This window comes from Equus przewalskii, chromosome 31 (assembly GCF_037783145.1).
Source record: "Equus przewalskii isolate Varuska chromosome 31, EquPr2, whole genome shotgun sequence".
Classification (NCBI taxonomy): Eukaryota; Metazoa; Chordata; class Mammalia; order Perissodactyla; family Equidae; genus Equus; species Equus przewalskii.
In genome coordinates, this window is record NC_091861.1 from 16,601,273 (window position 1) to 16,622,197 (window position 20,925).

At 41.7% G+C, this 20,925-nt stretch overlaps 2 protein-coding genes across 6 annotated transcripts in view; one reads left to right on the plus strand and one right to left on the minus strand.

Moving 5' to 3' along the window:
* Positions 1 to 13,295, plus strand: part of USH2A (usherin) — a 746,622-nt gene extending 733,327 nt beyond the window's left edge. Inside the window, exons 70-72 of the mRNA XM_070602521.1 lie at positions 1,742 to 1,986; positions 8,304 to 8,525; positions 10,324 to 13,295. Coding sequence (XP_070458622.1) covers positions 1,742 to 1,986; positions 8,304 to 8,525; positions 10,324 to 10,413 — 557 coding nt within the window. The 3' untranslated portion in view covers positions 10,414 to 13,295. The remainder of the gene's footprint in view (positions 1 to 1,741; positions 1,987 to 8,303; positions 8,526 to 10,323) is intronic.
* A 1,087-nt stretch (positions 13,296 to 14,382) lies between these two features.
* Positions 14,383 to 20,925, minus strand: part of KCTD3 (potassium channel tetramerization domain containing 3) — a 49,276-nt gene continuing 42,733 nt past the window's right edge. For 3 of the 5 annotated variants that reach the window (XM_070602522.1, XM_070602524.1, XM_070602525.1), the window contains 4 exons: positions 20,273 to 20,369; positions 17,230 to 17,414; positions 17,012 to 17,150; positions 14,383 to 16,118 (listed from right to left, as the gene is read on the minus strand). In XM_070602522.1, coding sequence (XP_070458623.1) covers positions 15,557 to 16,118; positions 17,012 to 17,150; positions 17,230 to 17,414; positions 20,273 to 20,369 — 983 coding nt within the window. In that variant the 3' untranslated portion in view covers positions 14,383 to 15,556. The remainder of the gene's footprint in view (positions 16,119 to 17,011; positions 17,151 to 17,229; positions 17,415 to 20,272; positions 20,370 to 20,925) is intronic. The other 2 variants (XM_070602523.1, XM_070602526.1) reach the window with 1 other exon arrangement.

The following is a 20,925-nucleotide window of genomic DNA, read 5'->3' on the forward strand; positions in this document are numbered from 1 at the left end:
TGTTGTCCAACTAATATCCATAGTCACTTCTAATTTGTGTGATAGAACTTTCAAGATCTTTCTGTTCCCTTGCCTGAAGGCAGCCTTCAAGCAAGAAGGTCACAGGAGACTTCATTTCTCTCCAACTGTTCTGAGGGCTATTTCCCTTTGAGGCTTCCCCTGGACAGGCAGCCCTACACTCCCCTGTGTCATCCTGAGCAAGGGGCCCACTGGGCCAATCAGATCAGTTTCAGGAGTTACAGCCCTGTGCCACACACCAAGGGAATTCAGCTTTTCTAGCATATAACCAAGTTTGGTTTGGTTTTGAATCGAGCAACACACATTGGTTCCTTATTAGGGGAATTTCAACATGCTGAAATTGATCAGAACTTTGACTCCAACTCATCATTTTAGAGATGCAGAAGCCTACAGAGGCTAAGGGACTTCTGTAACCACAGAGCTAGCAGAAGTAGAGTTAGGGTTAGTAAAGTAATATCCTTTCTCTCCAAAATTCAGTTTCAATCACCTTCTCTCCCTCCCTCAAACGTTCTCCCCCACATTCTGAACTCTTCCCCTTTGATTCTTTCCCTGAGAAAGTGGGTGTGAAGTGCCACGTCCACCCATCCAGTCCTGGAAGTGCTGCAAAGGGGGAAGATGGTGCAGGGAGTGACTAGGCATTTCCAACTCTGTCTCTTTGTCCTTCTTCCTCTTGGCCGGAAGCATTCGTTCTAGAAGAGCAGCTCTCTGGCTCACCGCTGCATGCCAGCCTGCACTGCCACTGCGTGGGTCCACAGGCTTCTGAGCTGGCCCTAGCAAGAGGCTGGGTGGAGATGATCTCCGAGACCCTCTCCTGCTCGGGTTGCAGGATTCTACCGCCTTAGGCTGTCCTGCAATGACTGGTATAAGCCTTCCTCCTGCCTGCCCCGGCTCATTGCCACTTTCCCCACATCCACAGACCTGAGAATCTGCTACTCTCCATCCTTCATCCCTAGAAAGCCCTGAGCACAGGGCCTGGCACAGGGGAAATGCTCATTAAATGCGAGCTACTTTGTTAGCCTCTTGTACAGAAAATCACATTGACTGAACTCTCGACACTTGCACAAAAATCAAGGGGAAGTGGCCCTATTGCTAAAGGATTGCTTTCCTTGGGAAGCTCTCCAGGGCACTTGAGTGATGACTTGCAGAGCTTTTGCTGTCTAACAGAGAGGCCAGGGTACAAGAAATGTAAGGACAACACGTTAACGAGCGCAGGTGGTTGACATCCTAATGGAAAATGGGATTTGATGTCTCAAAATCCAGTTTGCATGAAACTTCTCAGGAAGAGGGCTGTTGTGTGAGGTGAGGGAAGTCTGGATCCATGACACTGATTGTGCATGCAGGGGGGTCTCTGCAGCAATATTAGTAAGGGTTCCAGCCCCCACCAAGACTCCATTGCCCAAGAAAGGACTTTGCTCCAAGGGCACACAGTACTCATGCAAGTGTTCCTCAAGGTTACTTTGGTAACACCCTTTAAAAATCCTCTCGACCCCTCCCCCTGTCTTTCCCAGGAAGCTCTTGGCGAGGTGTCCTAAGCGCTGTGGGCTTCTCCTTACAACCCACCAACCCACCGCACCATTTCCCCAGCCTGAACACAAGTGCCAACAAGCGCCATGAGTTGAACTCCTTCAAACTCCCTTCCCATTTATTATCAGACAACAGAGCAAGAGCTCACCAAACTGCCTCCTGAAATGATCTTTCCCTTTTCTGTCCCTGGATTTTGCAGGCCTGGTGCTGACAACTCCTGGAGACAAGAGGGGATCGGGGAGCAAAAGCCCAGAGTTCTACAGTGAGTTATGGTTCATTGTACTAATGGCAATGCTGGGCTTGATCTTGTTGGCCATCTTCCTGTTCCTGCTACTACAAAGAAAAATCCACAAAGAACCATATATCAGAGAGAGACCTCCCTTAGTACCTCTTCCGAAGAGGATGTCTCCATTGAGCGTCTACCCACCGGGGGAGACCCATATGGTATGTCTCTGAAGGCAGGCCTCTTTTCTCTCTATCACGGGGCTAGAATCCTTCCTTTTATTTAGAGGGAAATGTTTCCAGAGTCATGGCAGCAAGGACTAGAGGATAGTTATGTTTAATAGAATGGGGGCACCAAGGGAGGCAAACTCTGGAATAGCATCTCAACTTTGGCTGCACATTAGAATCACCTGGTGCCATAAATTGAATGTTTGGTGTCCCCCCCCCGCCCCCAATTCATATGTTGAATCCTAATCCCAATGAGATGGTATTTGGAGGTGGGGCCTTTGGGAGGTGATTAGGTCATGAGGGTCCCACCGTGAGGAACGGGATTAGGGATCTTATAAAGGAGGTCCCCAGAGAGCTCCCTTGTCCCTTCCTCCACATGAGGATACACCAAGAAGACCCCCGTCTATGAGGCAGGAAGTGGGCCCCACCAGACACTCAATCCGCTGCCAGCTTGATCTGGAACTTCCCAGCTTCCAGAACTTCAGAAATTTCTATTATTTATAAGCCACCCAGTCTATGGTATTCTGTTAAACTAGCCCCAATGGACTAAGACCCCTGGGAAGCTTTTAAAAATACCATTGCCTGGGCCTTTTCCCAGAAATTCTGATGTCACTGGTCTTGGGGGGGGCCTGAGGATTGGTATTCTTTTTTTTTTTTTCACTCCAAATGTGATTCTCGTGTGCAGCCAGCGGAGAGTATTTCTCAGGGGATGGTGGAGAAGAGTTGGGTGTTGACATCACCTGGGGAACTTACAGCTTCTATAACTGTGCAGCTTGGGGAGATTAGCAATAAAAAGGGGGCATGGAGAGGGACTAAAGTGCTGGCAGTGCTCTGTCTGTCCCCAGCGCTGACACCCTGGGCCACTGTGGATGGATGGCTCCTCTTGTGCCAGACCACCCACTGCCAAGATAGGAGGTCAGGCAAAGGTCTGAGGTGGAGACACACTTGAGATGCAGGGGGATCTTTCCACAGAGCCTTAGTTGAAGGGGTAAAAGGTGACTGAAGTCTGTGCTGCATTCCGGTGTGCAGCTGTGTGTCCCTGGAGGAGGAAATGCTGCATTTCTCATTCCCACCAGGCACCTGTCTGCTCCCCAAACTGGGTGCCCAGCAGGCTCCCTAAGGGGTCACCTTTTCCCCAGCTTGCACAAAGGTTCACTCTGAGCTAGCGGCCGCCCTGTGCAGCGAAAATTCTGATCACCAATTCCAGTGCGTGGAGGCGTTTTTCCACACCAACAAGCCATTCTCTGACACCACCCGGGGGTCCTACAATTCAACTCAATTCTGACTCTCTCTACCTGGAGATAGCATCAGATCCCACAGATTAAGGGTTGAGTCCTACAAGACTGCCCCACTCCCCACTTCAGATGACAATCAGAAGTCCAGGTTGTCACCTGTGCTTCTGACTGACCAGCCACAGCTAGGAAGTTCCAATGACCCCCTCCTTGGGGTTAATTAATTTGCTAGAGTGGCTCACAGAGCTCAGAGAAACATTTTCCTTACTAGGTTACTGGGTTGTTATAAAAGGATATAACCCGGGAACAGCCAGATGGAAGAGCTGCATAGGGCAAGGCTTGGGGAAAGGGCACAGAGCTTCCATCCCCTCTCTGGGTGCACCACTGTCCCGGAACTTCCATATGTCCACCAACCTGGAAGCTCTCTGAACCCCATTCTTTTGGACTTTTATGGAGGCTTCATTACATAGGCATGATTGAGTAAATCCTTGGCCACTGGCGATCGACTTAATCTCCAGCCCCCCTCCATCTCCAGAGGTTGGGGGGTGGGAATGAAAGTTCCAACCCTCTGATGACTTGGTTGGTTCCCCTGGCAACCAGCCCCCATCTTTTGGTTCTTTCTGAAAGTCACCTCATTAACGTAACGAAGGACACCGTTGTCGCTCTCCTCACCTAGGAAATTCCAAGGGTTTTAGGAGCTCTGTGCCAGAAATGGGGATGAAGACCAAGTATGTATTTCTTATTATAAATCACAATATCACAGCAGCACCAAAATTAAGCAGCAAGCCTGGTCAAACTGCTTACGTCTCAACACTTTAAGAAATAGAGATGAATGAATGATAGCATTGTCTGCCTTCCAGATCTCTTCATTTCTCCAGGACTCAGCAAGGAGCAGTGGTTAAGGCCCTGACAAAGCTGTGTCGTGCCCAAGTAGCAGAAGTGTTAGGGACACGAAAGGGTGGCAGTCCCTCTGAGGCCCATGGCTTGTGGTTGGTGCAGGAAACAGCCATGGGACAGTGACTTGGTGATGGAGAAGCAAAGAAGACGATGCCCTACATCATCTGGTCCTCAGTTTTCGCCAACCACATCTCACTCCACTCTCCATTCTCTCCATCCCTCCCTGAGCTCTTTAAGCTCCTCCCACCAGGTCATGGCTCCCGCTGTTCTCTTGGATGGCTCACACTCTCACTTCATTCAGGTCTCTGCACACATGTCACCTCCCCTTCCACGTAAAATAAAATTCCCTAGCTCCTTAGTCCACTTTTCCTTCTCTGTGGCACTTATCACCCCATGACACCACAGCAGATAGATCTGTTTGTCTGACCCCTGGAGTGAATGTAAGCTCCCCAGCGGCAGGGACTCTGTGTGCCATTTGCTGTTGTGCCCCAACACCCAGAACAGTTCCTGGCATATAACAGATATCATCAGATTCTGAGGTAGACTCTGATAGACTTAAACAAAAAGAAGTTTATTTGGGGTTTCTTAGGACTGCAACCTGGGGAAAACACAAACTGAAGTAGCCCCTGAATTGGGTTTGCCCCACTGAAAGGGGGAAGGAAGGTTTTATAGTCGTGGTTAACAAAGGCAAAGATAAAAAAGGGAAAGGATGTCCTTCAACAAATTCCATGTGCAAGGTAATCTTTCGGGTGAGGGTTAGTTGAAACAAGCCATTAAACTTAGGAATGTGGGAGATGACTCTAATAAGAATGAGGTCTCTGTCCCCATGATAATCTTAGCATCCTTGAGAAGACTTGCAGACACCTTTCAGGTTTCTAAAGAGTTCAAGAGTTCATCTTGAGGGAGGAACTTGTTTCTCTCCTCGTCATGGCTGCTCGGCTCCATTTTAATGCCTTAACATGAGAGACTCCATCCTTTTGCAATTCCATGTCGGCACTCCACAAGTATTTGCGGAATGAATGGACGTTGAGTGGCCAATTTGAACCACAGGCCGTTTGCTTCTGCTCAGTGTATAGTCATCAGGAGATTCTCCTTGAGGAGCAGACACTTCAAAGTTTTCCCTTGTTGGAGAGTAACATTCTCTCTCTGGGGAAGCCATGTTCTTAGACAAAAGATGTACCACATCTGCAGGGAAGTGCTTGGAAGGACCAAGAAGACCAGAGAGATCTGTTTAGTCTGAGAGATCACCTAAATCAGCCCTTGGGCCTATGGAATGCATGGAGAAAGTTGACAGGAAATTCCCGAGCACTGCTAGGTGTATCTACTCTGTCACATGGAAAACTTACCCACAGACCCTTAGTGTCCATAACTCATTTCAGGGATCAAACCTCCTGTCCCTTGACCCATTCCTACAGGCAGGCACTTCTGCATCACAATCCCTCATGAGGAGATATCCAGCTTTGCCCACTTGGTCAACTTCGTGATCAAGAAGCAATCACCTCCTTCCTGTGGGGAAGTCCCTATGGATGGCACCCTTGCTCAGTGTTTTCCTGAATCTTGTTATGCTTCGTTTTGTCAAAGTGAGGCCCCTGAACTATCAGTGTCAGCCTCACATTGGAGCAGGACCTGAATCTCTGAGGAAGAAGCCCAAGAAGCTGCCATTTTAACCAGCTCTGGGGGAGTCTATTGTATAGTCAAGTTTCAGAACAGCCATAAATGAATTAAAAATATAATACAATTCCTGTAAGCCATGTGTACAGTCCAATAACCAATAAAAACAGGTGGGGTATTGCATGATTCCTCATACTTATGTGAAGTATCTAAATAGTCAAACTCGGGGCCAGCCCTGTGGTATAGCAGTTAAGTTCATGCACTATGCTTCAGCAGCCCAGGGTTTGCAGGTTCAGATCCAAGGTATGGACTTAGCACTGCTCATCAAGCCATGCTGTGGTGGCGTCCCACATACAAAATAGAGGAAGACTGGTATAGATGTTAGCTCAAGGCTAATCGTCCTCACACACACACAATATAAAAATAATAAAATAAAATAGTTGAACTCATGGAAACAAAGAACAGAATGGTGGTTGATGTGGGCTGGGGGAGGGGGAACAGGAAGTTGTTAATTAAAAGGTATAGTTTGAGTTATGCAGGAGGAAGAAGTTCTAGAGACTGCTGTGCAACATCATACCTATGGCCTACAGTACTACATTGTCACTTAAAAATCTGTTAGGAGGGTGGATCTCATGTTAAGTATTCTTACCACAGTTAAATATTTTACAAAAACACAACACGTGGGGGCTGCTGATTCGACCTTGAGATTCTGACAAGATCGAGGCCAAGCTGCCTTTGGGGCCAGACATGGGGGTCAACTGGGATGAGCAGACAAAAGAATGGAAAGACCCTACTCCTCTACAGCCCTTGCCATCAGGGAAAAGCAGAGGGGCGCCCGACAGATTCACCCTTCCTCAGTGGCCAAGACTGAGTGGGGGTTGAGGAGGGGAAGGAATGGTGGGGGCTGGCTGGCTGCCAGGGGCTCTGGCCTCACCTTCAGCCGTGAGGGCACTCCTGACAGGCCCTGCAGGGTTAGCAGAAGTGGAATTGGGGGTGTGCCAGGGCACCGGACAGTGCCCCCTCCCCGAACCCAGTGAATCCCAATTCACTCCTACCCACCTTGACAAAATGTGCTTGCAAGCCTTCTTCTCTTGCTTTTTAAAACCAATTTTGAAACTAAACTGTTCTCACAAAGTTGGAGATAGGGAAGAATATTAGTGAAGTTCCGTCAAACTGAAGAAAGTATAATTTGCATTAGTAGAGAAAAGGAAGAGCTGTTGTGTCCACAGGCTCCAGAGTCAACGGGAAAGAATCTGAACAGGAGCAAGCTGGAGTCACCTGCTCCATGTCCCAGACTTTCTTTTCACTTGGGTGGGTCAATGAGAGCTACCTTTGTAACACACACACACACACACACACACACCCATGTACACACACATCCTCATCTGACAAGCTCTGGTTTTGGTGCTCTGTAACTGAGTCCAATGGGTATGAACATGCTATCATTGGAAAAACACAAAGAATTTGGTTTTTATTTCTTGTTGTTTTTTAAAGATTGGCTCTGAGCTAACATCTGTGCCAATCTTCATTTTTTCTTCTTCTTCTCCCCAAAGCCACCCCAATACGTAGTTATATATTCTAGTCGTAGGTCCTTCTGGCTCTGCTATGTGGGACGCCACCTCAGCATGGCCTGATGAGCAGTGCTAGGTCCCCGCCCAGGATCTGAACCAGCAAAACCCTGGGCCACCAAAGCGGAGCGCGCAAACTTAACCACTGGGTCACAGGGCCGGCCCCCAGAATTTGTTTTAAAATGTTGCAAACACTGACTGACGCCTCCCCATTTGTTCTCAGTTTGACTCTGTGGCTGATCTATCTGATGTGTCAAGCAGTGTTACCCTAAAAAGTTACACCATGCACTTCGAGGTACCTCTGCGTGCTGCATGAATGCATGCTCTTTTGCATGGCGTGTTGACTGCACAATGAAAAGCATTGATTGGACCAGCTGCATCAGTTCCCTCGGATGTTTAGAGCAGCTAGACCTTCTCAGGGCATCTTCCAGGTCCTAATCATCGAGTGCCTTTGTCTTTCCGATGTTAATGCCAGACCCGATTTATTTTGGAGGTTGGAATCCTATAACAAGAGGCATGATGTGGGATGAGAAAAGAGGGAGAGAGGAGTCCATTTCCGTACACATATCCAGGAATTTAAAGTGTGAAACAACTGCGCTCACTTAGTGGGCAATCATGAGAGAATATTGGTAACTGTGACATTCTGGGAAAGCAGTGTTCTTAGGAGAGGTGCTCCAGGGTGACACACCTGAAGAGGTTACGTTGTAAACCCACCCTCCCTTGCCCTCACCCCACCACTTTGCAATGCACCAAGCCCTTGTCTACAGGGCACACTAGCACGTGAGCTCTCTGGGCACTAAGAACACGGGCTGTCTAACATGACGATTAGTTTATTTCTCACCCTTACCAAACCAGGGGCCACAGTATTGCAGAGAAGCTAAGTTCTATAGGAGGATATGGAGACAGCGTGCCCTTCATTGACAACGTGTGACACACAATTTTCTGTCTTATTTCAAACCCATTTTCTTTAGACAGTAGTCACCTATAGCCACTGTCTTTTCAGGGATTAGCCGATACCAAAATCCCCCGGTCTGGGACCCCCATGAGTATGAGAAGCAACCAGAGCATCTCTGTACTTCACATCCCAAGTCAGAGCCAAATCAGCCAAACCTATTCGCAGGGCTCTCTACACCGCAGTGTCAGCCAACTCATGGACATTCAAGACAAGAAAGTCTTGATTGATGACTCGCTGTGGGAAACCATCATGGGCCACGATAGTGGACTGGTGAGTAGATTCCCCATCCAGGGCCTTTACTACTCATCCCAGAAGAACACTGGTAAAGGGACGACATGGAGCTTCCTGTACCCCATTGAATGCTACCCCATAGCACTCAGTGCATCCCTCTGACCCTTTACCCCAAGGGTTTTGTAATGACCTGTTTACTAGCGTTACTACAATTGTTTAATGAGCAAGGTAGAAACTTTTTGTTCTTTTAGCACACGATAGATGCTCAAAAAATAAATTCATGAATCAGTGAAGAGACAAACAGGCTATAATTCATTAACTTGGGCAGAAGGTGACTGGAAACCTTGGAACTGGCCTCAAAGAGGGCATAAAGTCAAAGCATCTTTTCATCTTTTTCCTTCTGGTCTTTCTCTCACTAGACTCAATGGTTCCTTTCCAAGCAACTCCAGAAAATGATGATAAATAAAGGTATTACTGTTTATGGACTTCATCTTTCATAATTTCAGTCCAGTGGATACAAATAGTTGACTCTTTGAAAGTTAATCTCATCACTATGTAATATTTGTTAAAAACCCCAAGTGGCCGAAATGAATAAAATCCTAGAGTTGTTACCAACCATCAAACTTCTTCCTTGTGCCAACTACCCAGAAGTCCGCTGGAGAACCCTTCCTTTGGGATGGTTAGATAACAAACAGCCACCTAAGAACCTGGCTCCTCTCTTACCTCCTCTGAGGCAGGATTATTCACCTCCATTTCTTTCAACCCTCTGCTTCTGCTTTCAGACTCATTCACTCATTTCTCTAAGTCCTCACTTTTCCTTCACTAAAAAGTTGATGACTTCCATGAGGCCTTCTTAACTAATGGCACGTAATAAAGCAAGCTTCCTGGCTCCAGGTTCCAAGCACAAAAAAATAAAATAAAATAAAATGCACAGTCCTTCTGGTTTGTTCAGAATGATGATATATGACACGCATTTTAAAATCATGGGTCTGCGTGATGCTGATAGGACTATTGAATTCCATGATTTCATTTCAGATATACAGTTTCTAAATAATTATTCCTATATAGTTATATTAGTTTGAAATGTAAGGAATTGTTAATTGACCATATTTGACAAGGAAAATGGCAATGTCACATGGTTGAACATAACTCATTTAGGTCTTAGATGCATGTGTGTCCTGACACAAGGACACACAGCTAGTAAGTATTTTTGTGGAACTGGGATCCTAAGAACACAGTCTGATTGCAGAGCCCCCATTCTTCACTATTATACTTACTGCCGTTTTTACTTGCTTTTGACAGTACTAATAATAGGCAGGATGCAAAACAATTCATTGGCAGCTTTTGAAGATTCAAAAACTTGGCAACATACCTGTTCGTTATAACATTATACTCAACATTACTAACCCTATTCGATCAATACAAATACAGTAAGAGAATGGGACACAATGGAGCACAATAGCTTGCGTTCTGGCTCCCCTGCTTACATTTTGAACTAAATCTTAAAATCTTAGTATCTCCCCACTTTACAGATGAGAAAACTGAGGCTTAGAAAGGTCAAAATACGGCACAATGTAACACTCAAATGACATACATTTTGGATTAGTCTATAGTCCATGCATGCATGTGATGTGATCATTTCAATAAGGTAAACTTGAGGTAAGGTAAACTTGGAGGCAAGGATGGCCTCAAACCACACCTTATAGAGGTGAGCATAGGATATTAGCCTTAAAATACTTACTGAGGACTTTTTACATTAACCTGAGAGAACCACCAGTTGAAGGTGAACTCTCTTGACAGCAAACATCCTAACTAATGATGATTGGCTTATTTTCAGTATGTGGATGAAGAGGACCTGATGAATGCCATCAAGGGTTTCAGCTCTGTGACTAAGGAACACACCACATTCACCGACACCCACCTGTGAAGGATGGAAACCCCCAAGATGTAAAGCCGGGATTCAACTCCACACCCCAGTCCCACCGGGTTATCACTGACGCATCGTAAATGCTAAAACGCCATTGCTTGTTATTCCGTAATCCTTTAAAGAAATGAGGATTGTTTTTGAAATTGTTCCTCCCTAATTGAGGTCTAAGAAACATTATTTCTCTGGTTGTCTGAAATGAGGGGTACTATCTACATGAAAATACTTTTTTTGCCCTACTTATTTTGTGGAAGCTAAAGAGGTGTTTAATTTTCACTTGGCTGTTTGGCAGTGACACCATTGATTAAATGAATAATCTGTGGCAATGTCAAGTTGGCCCACAGTTGTTACAAGTGAAGTTACTAGTTTACAAACTAAGGGAGCCTTCTGAGAGTATGTCACTGCTGCTCCTTGCAGTATCCTGTTTCCATGAAGGTTGACACTATCCTGTAAGGAACAATTCTAATGATCACAACTACAAAATAACTTCCCAACTCCAGGCCAAGCTGAATCACTTGGAGCAAAGCAAACTCTGCATTGAGGCTTCACACTTGGCTGAAGGTCCTACTTCATTACCATGTTTGGGGATAAATAATGACCAAACCTTTTCATAGGCCACCACACGCATTTACAAATAAACGTCTGTTCTTCCATTTATGAGTCTTCTGAAAATCTAAGGACTAAACAGCTCATTTAGATATTTCAGAGAGAAAATGAAGCGTTTCGACAGAAACACCTTCACATATTTGACATAGTTTTGAAACTCCAATCAGTACTTTTCATAAAATGCTGTCCATTCACTGAATCCCCCGGAATATTGACATCTTCAGCTTAGCACATTTCACATGGAAACTGCTACTCTATTTGAAGTATTTCATTAGCAAATGTGGAATTAAAAAAGGAAAAATTTTATTTGTGCTCCTTCCTGCTTTGACATTGTTTAAATTAACATTCATATGTAAACATGAGTTTTACATATGCATATATATCATCTGTATATATGACTCTGGACTATATCCCTCCATTTCAGAGAACTACTCAATTCTAGTCCTACAATCACTAAGACCAGATGATATTCAACAGTACCAATTTCTGTGGGTCCAATGTTTGTCATCTGTTCTAGCTACATTGCAAAGTTATTGGTGAAAGTCCTACAGCAAGAAACATTTTTTTTCCCCAAGTCATCAACATAAAATTAAAGGTAATTTTGTTCTTCATGGAAAACAACGTAAGAAAACCTCTCTTCTTCCTTCATTAAGAATGACTCTTCTTCATTCTTAATGAGTCTTCATGACTCCAGGAAGTTACTCTGAATCTATGTCTCATACACGTTTGCGTGACAATATTTTGCGAATTACATTCAGAGGTAGGTGGATTTTCCCAAAGCTGAGCTGGCCAAAACTTGTAAAATAAAGGATAACCATCCATATTCTGTTTGAAAACTATGAATTACCCAACGTCCAACAGTCAAAGACTGCGGGCTTTGGAGGTACTGAGACTTTGACCAAATCTGTGGCACAGCAACTCCTGAGACTGACCAGCTCCCGGACAAACGTTGCCAACAGTAAGTGTTCAAAGCAGAGAGCAGTATTAAGCAGAAGTCCTGCCCTCTTGTTAGAAGTGCTCTACGCAAAGACATCTGAAATAATTGTGCCCTTTTGGCAGTGGATGTATAAATTATAAGAAACTTTTTTCTCGCCAAAAGTTTTATACTTTCTGAAATGGAAACAGCATTGGCTAATTTAGTTTACTGGTTTTAATTCCCATCTGTTGACCTGGGTGGATCTGTTGTTTAAAGCTGGCACAAAGGAGCCTTTCCAAGGCTGAGATTCTGGATTCACATGAGCTGCTTAAGGCACAGAGAGAAGACTCTTCTCCAGTCACAAACTTGGATCCTTGTCCTTGGTCTACACTTTCGCAAATAGAATTTGCTAGTCACACGTGCATTCAGATTGAGCTCATCCTCATTTTTGAAAAATTAACTAGATACTTTTATCACAGAATAAAATTTGTAAAAGAACACAGAGAATGGCAGGGGGGGTTATATTAAATCACCTCCACTTAATCATCTCATTAGACATTTAGTTATTACATGAATTCACTTAGCTCAATCATTTACATTTTGATCCGGTAGCTCAGAGTGGACAGAAGCCTGTATGGCTTCCAACCAAGAACACCGCCCCCTGAATGCTCTTAACCTGACTCATTTCAGAGAAGCAGCCCAAGATTTTGTTTTGTTAGTTTTAAGTGGTATTGCGTGCCAAGCCTCCATGAAACACCTGGAGAGTGTGATTCAGCTGGTCTCGGGTGGGGCTGACGCATGTGTGTTTAAGCCTCCAGGTGTTCCTAATGTTGAAAAGCAACGTAAAGCAACCTGGAAGAGCTCATGGACAGGAGCAACACACTGTGCCCAGGGACCATACTCCTTGGCCCACCACGTCTCCTTTTCAAACAAGCAGTTCTCTAGGAAGCCCTTTAAATCTGCTCTCACTCTTCTGACTCACGTCTTACCACTTGCAGAGGCCACATTCTCAGCGTAATTTAACAACTACTATGTTTTGTTATTCCTAATATTAACTGCTTATAAGAGTACATAGCTGTTTTTATGAGCTCTATTAAGAATTGTGTTTGTAGGTGATCTATTGTCATTTCCACTAAATGGAAAACCTAAATATGGATCTGTTATGGTACCTTATACCAATCTAAGTCATGTTGGCATCAATGTAATTCAACCTGAACAATCTGTAAATAAAATATAGATCAGGTGGACTAATTCAGTGATAAGGAACTTATTATGTCCCACATGAAGAGTAGTTTATTTCCAATGCACATGATCATGTAAATTAATCTAAAGACGGTTTGCTTAATAAATATTTAAATGTGAACCATGTTTGATTTAATGTATGTATGAAAAAATACTCTAACAGCTATGAGTTGCATTTACAAATTACACACAAATGATGATAAAAGTGAGGCCATTTAAGAAAATAAGATGCTCTGGATAATGTCTTAACCATCAATGCACATTAGAACCAATGTGCTACTTTGTTCAAAACATGAGTCTCGATCACCAGAGACGCAAGTTCAGCAGGTCTAGAGGGAGCCCGGACAACTGCGCTCGCACAGCCTCAGGTGATTCTGACATAAAAGCCTGGATGAGAAAGCCAGGAGCAGACCGCAGGCTCCCGAAACAGGCGGACCCGGGTTCAGATGCTGGCTCGGTGGCTAAGGAGCCTTGTGGCCGGATAAGCTGCCTATGCTTGGTGAGCCTCATCTGTGAAATGAGGAAAACAGTGCCTAGCCTATTGGTATGACAATACTTATGAGTGCTGCTTTGAAATACGTAGACAATTACTTGGAAAACTCTTTTCATCAGAATTCTAATTCTGTTCTTGTTTTTTCAATCATACCAAGTATAAAGATTCATTTCAATGTCTTTTTCTTTCAGTCACAAAAACCCTGCAAAGGTAGGTATAATGAAACGACTTAGGCACAGCAGGCATCATCTGCTGAGGGCCACAAAGTTAAGTGCCAGAGTAGCTCAACCCCTGCTATGACATCAAGGTTCAAACTCTTGTAAGTAAAAGAAAGAAATAAGATTTGACCTGTAGTATCATGCAATCCACGGTATAGTGAGTTGCCTTTTGTATGGGATTTTACTATATAAGAAGTCTTTTTTTTCCCCCAACGGCCTTTTACTCTTGGAAAAGGCTGGGTAAACACTCAATTTTTTTCTTTAGTTTTCTTACTTGCCCACCCAACTATTACACGACTGTGATGGGAAACAAGGGTATAACAGATAACTAGAATCCTTAGCAACACTGAAATGATTCCTTGCCTACCATTTTCCCTCACTGATAATATAAGTTCTCCCTCTCCCCCCCCCCTTTATTACGGGAAGCAGCAAAGACACGAGCAAACTCATACAGGTGTACTTTAAACGGGTGACTGGTCCTTAAGCGACTGAAAACACACAGTCTTAATCATTTTTATTTAACTGATAAATACAAGAGAACCGTTGTGAAACCACTGGCAATATGGTAAACTTTAAAGAATTTATTTCAACTTCACTCACTTATTATGTTTCTTGGTATGGGAATATATACATTATGCACCAATAAATGCTTAATGCTTTAAATTTACAATTACTTGCAGAAAAGAAAATCATTCCAATTAAGTGGAAAAAAGTACAAAAAATTTTTCTGTTGTTCTTACAATTCAAAATATATTCAAAATAACATTTTTACAGCAGCCAAAACCTTTAATCAAAAATTCAGAACTGCAGTCTCATAAGCTTACAAAATGGCCACATTCTAATTTAAATCTTGATTATTAACACTGGAAAAAAACACGGCAGCTCCTAACACACGGCAGACTAGCAACTGTACAGTTTTCCCTTCTGGGCACTCAAAGCTTCGTCCTTGATTAGTATTTTTATTTCATCTGTTCAAACACAGACAACTGCTCCAACTTTAAACAAAGTTTAAACAGACTTTTGGCATTTAACATGGTGATGCTTGCTAAGATTTAAGAACTCCAACAGTGAGAATCGGAAAACGACCCACAATTAAAATAAAATCACCCTAAGGGACTTACTACTACACGGTGTAATCTGGGATTCAACATCAATAGTGTTTTGAATGACATGGTGTTTTTTCACAAACATAGCACCTCATTAAATAATATCTGGTAAGCACTCTGCAATCACAATAAGGGCTGAGAGACTAAGTTCCAGAGAGACTCATGTGATTCACTGAAGCTAACACCGCAAGCCAAGCGTGAGGCATGACCCAGATTCGGAATGCGGTCTGTGGGTTCCCACGCTCTCGGGGATGCTCACCTCTATGGGCACCATCTCAGTAAGACACCAGACTAGGTTTCCAAAATTCAGAGTAGTAAACATTGAAGTGGACTCTTGCTTTTACAAATGATCTGTTAAATGTACTTGTAAAACTAAAAAAATCTCCCAAAAGATCAAAAGAGATAGTTATTTTACCTCCTTACTCCAGGTAATTCTGTTAAAAAGATACTAAATGAAGTCCAATTTTCATTTGTAAAGTTTTGGCGTAAAAGCTAATGTACTGAAATCCAGTCAAGTTTGACTTTAACCTGAATTAACAAAACAACTACTCCTTTTGGTGAGTTTTCACAAGCTGTACTCCTGACCTAAAGAATCATTTTTCTTATGCCGAGGAGAGGGAGTCGTCTTCGTGGGCGACGGGGATGCAGTGCCAGGCGAGTCAGTACCTCCATCAGAGGTACTCGGTGATGACGCCAGATAAGGAACTTTCTTTCTTCCAAGGAATCCGCCTCCTTCAAATCCTCCTTTCTTCCTTAACTCCACTTTATTTTCACTTTCATCTTCTGATGGCCTTTTCTTGGATTCTAGAAAACCTTCAGCTATTTTATGCACTTCCACTCCACTATCTGATTCTCTCCAGCTTTTGATTTCCGCTGCAGGAGACTTTCTCTCAGACACATGACACTCCCCTGCTGCCCGCTTTACGTCAGCTTGCATGGGACCCAAGTTACCATTTTCAGGGACGGCTCTTTCCACGTTTCTGTTCAGATTAACAGTCTGGAAGTCCCTGTAACTGTGAAAGCTCTCAGTCCTCCTTGCCCTTGCTAACAAAGGACTCTCTCTGTAAGGCCTCACGGAGCCGTAAGTAGCTGCTTCGTGGATGGTTTCATGGTGCTGGAGCTGAAGGCTGAAATACAGTTTTTAAATGACAATTCAGATTTGTTTCTGACATTTTTCAGGGGCACATCTCATTAATTAAACTACCAATAAAAACACATCATATAAATATATAAAGACTATTTCATCCTTATTTCTATATACAGAAATATACTTATTAAGTATTCTATATTTTAATTATGTGTGTGTAGGTGTGTATATGTATATAAAGTTACCAATGCAAATAATACTATACATATATTCACAGCCAAGCTAGCTTTGTGAACAGCTGAAAAAGCTGGGGGGTGGGGGGGAACCTTCAAAACAAATGTGAAATAACATACTTCAGTATTTGGCCCTTAGTTCAGATTTTGGAATTTCTTTTTTAATATGGTAACTAAAAAGATATACTATGTAATTGTATTAAAGTACATAATGTATACCAATATCAAATCCTTATGTTGCACTCTTGAAACCAATAGAATGTTGTATGTCAATTATACCTCAATAAAATAAATAAATAAATAAAAGTACCTAATGCCTAAATGTAAGATCAGACAAGATACTGTGATCACTTTCATTAGTGTGTCCCTGAAGCAAGAGGAACAAAAGCTCCACGTACTATCCAAGGCGGCATGGGATTTTTCTAATTTCCTTTGAGTGGCTTTTTGATCACATAAGAGGCATCCAAATTGGCAACAATTCAGAACAGAAGTTAAAGGGCAAAAAATGTTTTTCTATGCAAAGAACCAGATATACATGTAGATAAATTTAAATTTAAAAAAAAATTGAACACGAAGTCGGAATTAAAAATGTATTTTGAAAAATACGGTTTTCAAGAACAAGTATGTGATTACAAAATCTCAGCCAATTCTCCCAAAAGCAATCAACTCAACTTATACAACCGTCAACTGTTTAACTGACCTGGAATTGGATTCACGGAGACGGCTATGCTGAACCACAGAGGTTGCCGGGCTGATGTTCGGAGTAGCACAGCGAGACGTGCTCAGATCACACTGGTCCAGCAATTTGAGCAGCTCTTCTTCAGTCGGCCCACCTACATCTTAGGAGAACATGCACTCGTCATCATCACTTCTGTCAGAAGCTTACCCTGCGACAGCCATCTTTCCCTACGGACCTACCCTTATCTTCGCTTTTGTTCACCATATCCATAGCAGTGGTGAGATCCCACATTTGAATGCTGCCATTCGTATGGCCCGTGAACAAGTAGCGCCTTGGTCTTGAGCCCATCCTACTGGACCCCTCACATTCTCTCACTGTAAATGAGGATATTGTAGTACAGTCAACAGCCTGGATCTCACAGATTCTGCAAGAGATGATATACAGCTGTAAACCATGGGGAACAAATAACATTTATAATTCAGATTTTTGAAATTAATTTCTTTTTTGCAAAGTTATAGTTGAATACTCCACATATGTAAAACAGATTTAAAGAGGTCAAGGTAAGTCAACAGGACAAAAATTCCAGCCTTGTTTCTTTGAGTCTAGAGAAAAAGGCTCTTATTAAACAATGTGTTAAATACTTGAAATCAGGCAAATAATTTAAGTGAACCTTAAAAGAAAAACAGAAAGAGCCTTGATAGGAATTGAGTAATTCTCTAAAAGGAAGTTAGGAACCTAAAAAGGCAGAAAAAAACAAAGCAAGTAGCCATCATTCTAGAAAAGATCTTAGGAAGTCATTTAAAATTTACATGTAAACTTAAAAACTGAAACCAGAAAAAATGTACAGCTGTATGAAGATGCCTAAATAGTCTCCTCCACCAGGATAATACTCAACTCTTTCAAAGCATTTTTATAGCTCTTGCATTGATTTTCATAAAAGAGAAAAAAACCTGAGAAAGAACAATTACTATCCACATTTCACAAATGAAGAAACCAACGGATAATGTTGAAAATGATTTCCCAAAGTGATAATAAGGGTTGACTGACTTGTACTTGATTCAATTATTTGTCCCAGTCTACTTCAAAACAGAGTGGACGGGGCTTATTTAAAAAAATAATAATAATTAAGAACAATTACTACTATGCAAATGCAAGGTGAAAAAATAAAGGAGGAAGAGGAAATACAATCCATATTAATGTGAGAAACATTACAGGAACAGAATATGAAGCCTAGCTGAGGTTCCTGGCAGGCAAGGCAAAAGTGGGTGGGAGGGATTAATTCCTCCATGTCCACATACAGTGATAGAGGCTATCGTACTCTCACACCCAATCTCAAGGGAAAAGCTTTCACTATTTCACCATTAAGTATGAGGTTTGCTACAATTATTTTTGTAGACCTTATCAGATTAAGAAATTTACTCTTTATTTTTTAAGTGCTAGGATTCTTTATCATAAATGAGTGTTGAATTGTCAAATGTTTTTTCTGTGCTTACTGAGATGATCACAATTTTTCTCATTATTATAAATGTAGCAAATTACATTTACTTTTAGTAATAATCTAAATTGATATAAAATATTTTTAAAAATCTAGATTCCTGTTTATGTTTAAAATAAAATAAATCAACCCATGTGCATGAAAACAAACATGATTTTGCTCATTTTATTTTTCCTATGGGATAGATTCCTTAGAATTACTTCTTCTTTTAAAACTTTTTACAAGGTTTTTCCCCTGCCCATTTCACTTCTCACGCTTAAGAACTTGAACTCTCTTTAAACTAAGAGCTTTGCTTCAGATTAGCTTCATAAGGGTTTGAGCTTCTATTTAATTCTACAAAGGAATTTTTGCTTGTTATTTTTATAACTATAGCTTTTCCTCTGGAATTGTACACTTAAAAACTGTAACATTTGTTTTATCCTGCAGAAATTATAGTTGATTACAAAACACTGCTACTGCCTGAACTAAGAGAAGAGGGTATGATATATTACACTGTTAGAGGATGTTATGACTGCAGTATTAAGAAACATTTGGCAGCTTCTTCACCAAATATGCACAGAACACTAAATCACAGTGATTTATAACATTTCTTAAGATAATTATTTGCTCTCTAACTACATTATAGGTTCTTAGTACTTTTTCTTTTAAAAAACAGCTGACAAAAAGATTGGTCAGTACATAAAAATTTTCTGGAATTAATTCACTTAATAGTTACTGATGACTACACACAATAAACTTCGATGGAAAGAAAATTTATCATCTCAAAGAGTTTATTCATTAAAATATTAAAAAACTAGAGACAGCCTGAAGAAGGGGTAACCAAGAAACTATTAAAAATATCAGTAGCATTAGTAAGATTAACAGGAAAATCTGTAACTTTTTAAATGACTACTAAAAGGAATTTACTTTTTTACATTGGTTAGACATCAAAACATTTTGTTCTTAAAAAGAAATGTTACAGCTCATTCTGTTTAAGGCTAAATAATTTTAAAAGAAGTAAAATTTCAGTCAAATGGAAGAGGAAGAGGAAACTAACTTCTTTTGAGCATCTGTTATAGTCAGGGACAAAGCAAGACATTTCCTATGTTTTTAACGCATTTTATCCCATGACATCCTGCTAAGGTAGCTGTATCTTATTTTATAAAGAAACTGGGGCTCAGAGTAACAAAGTAACTGAAGTTGAATTTACACAGCTGGTAAGAGGAAGTGCAAGAACAGAATTTAGTTCAGTGGCCGGCCCCAGGACTGAGTGGTTAAGTTGATGCACCCCGCTTTGGCAGCCCAGGGTTTCACTGGTTCGGATCCTGGGCACAGACCTAGTACCACTCATCGAGCCATGCTGAGGCAGCATCCCACTGGACAGAACCAGAAGAATCCCACAACTAGAATATACAACTATCTACTGGGGGACTTGAGAGAGAAGGAGGAAAAAAAAAAAAGAAGATTGGCAACACATGTTAGCTCAGGTGCCAATCTTTAAAAAAAAAGAAAAAAGAAAAAAGAATTTAGTTCAGCTGTCTGCCATCAGATTCACTGGGTTCTTGTCCTATTATATCACTAGTCCTTCCTAACCGTCCGCAGCAACAGTGAACATCTTAAAGAAATTCTAGAGAAAAAGCAGTAAGTATACCGTCTTCCTTTTAAGCTAAAACGATCACAGATAATGAACAAACTTCTCTCTCAACAATGTTTCTGAGAGCATTCCTTTAACAATATCAAATTACTCAATACCTTTCATACGACAAAAGTAATTTCTGAGTAAAGATCTCTTTACAGTAAGGGGTTACCTTTTCCCAGTAGATGAGAGTCTTACAAACAGTTTGTTAGTGATGGGAACAACTTTTTGGATAAACACCTGTTGATCATCTCGCTCTCCAAAAGGCCCTTGGTCAGAAAACAGAAAACGCCAGAATTAAAACTTAAGTGGTTTCATTTCACAAAGTGAACATTAATATCTATACCCACAAAGAACTTTCCATGCCTATCAATAAGGCACTGCATGCCGAGTCAAAACCAGACACAAACTGCAGTGCCACAAGTACTTCAATTTTCATTAAGAATTTCTTAAAGAAATACATATTTCAAAATTATATTTTATGCACTAAGGCTGTAAAAGCTGAAGGCAAGCTTAAGACTATACATTATCAGCACTAGCAGAAAACCCGTTAAATATAAGTTCTACATTCACTATCTTTGAGAATATGCTCAGTTCCTCATAACCTCAAAAAAGGGACATATGAAAAAAAAAAAAAAAAAAAAAAAAAAAAAGGGACATATGAATGAAGTTACTTTATATATTGACTTTTTTTTTGAAAAGCCAACACGCAAAAACTTAAAAAATAAAGTGCAACTTCATTAATAGAATTAATCAGAAGCCTGTTGCACCCTGCAAGGTTTTCAATCTAAAAAGAAAGAATCTATTATTTTTACTTTATTGTAC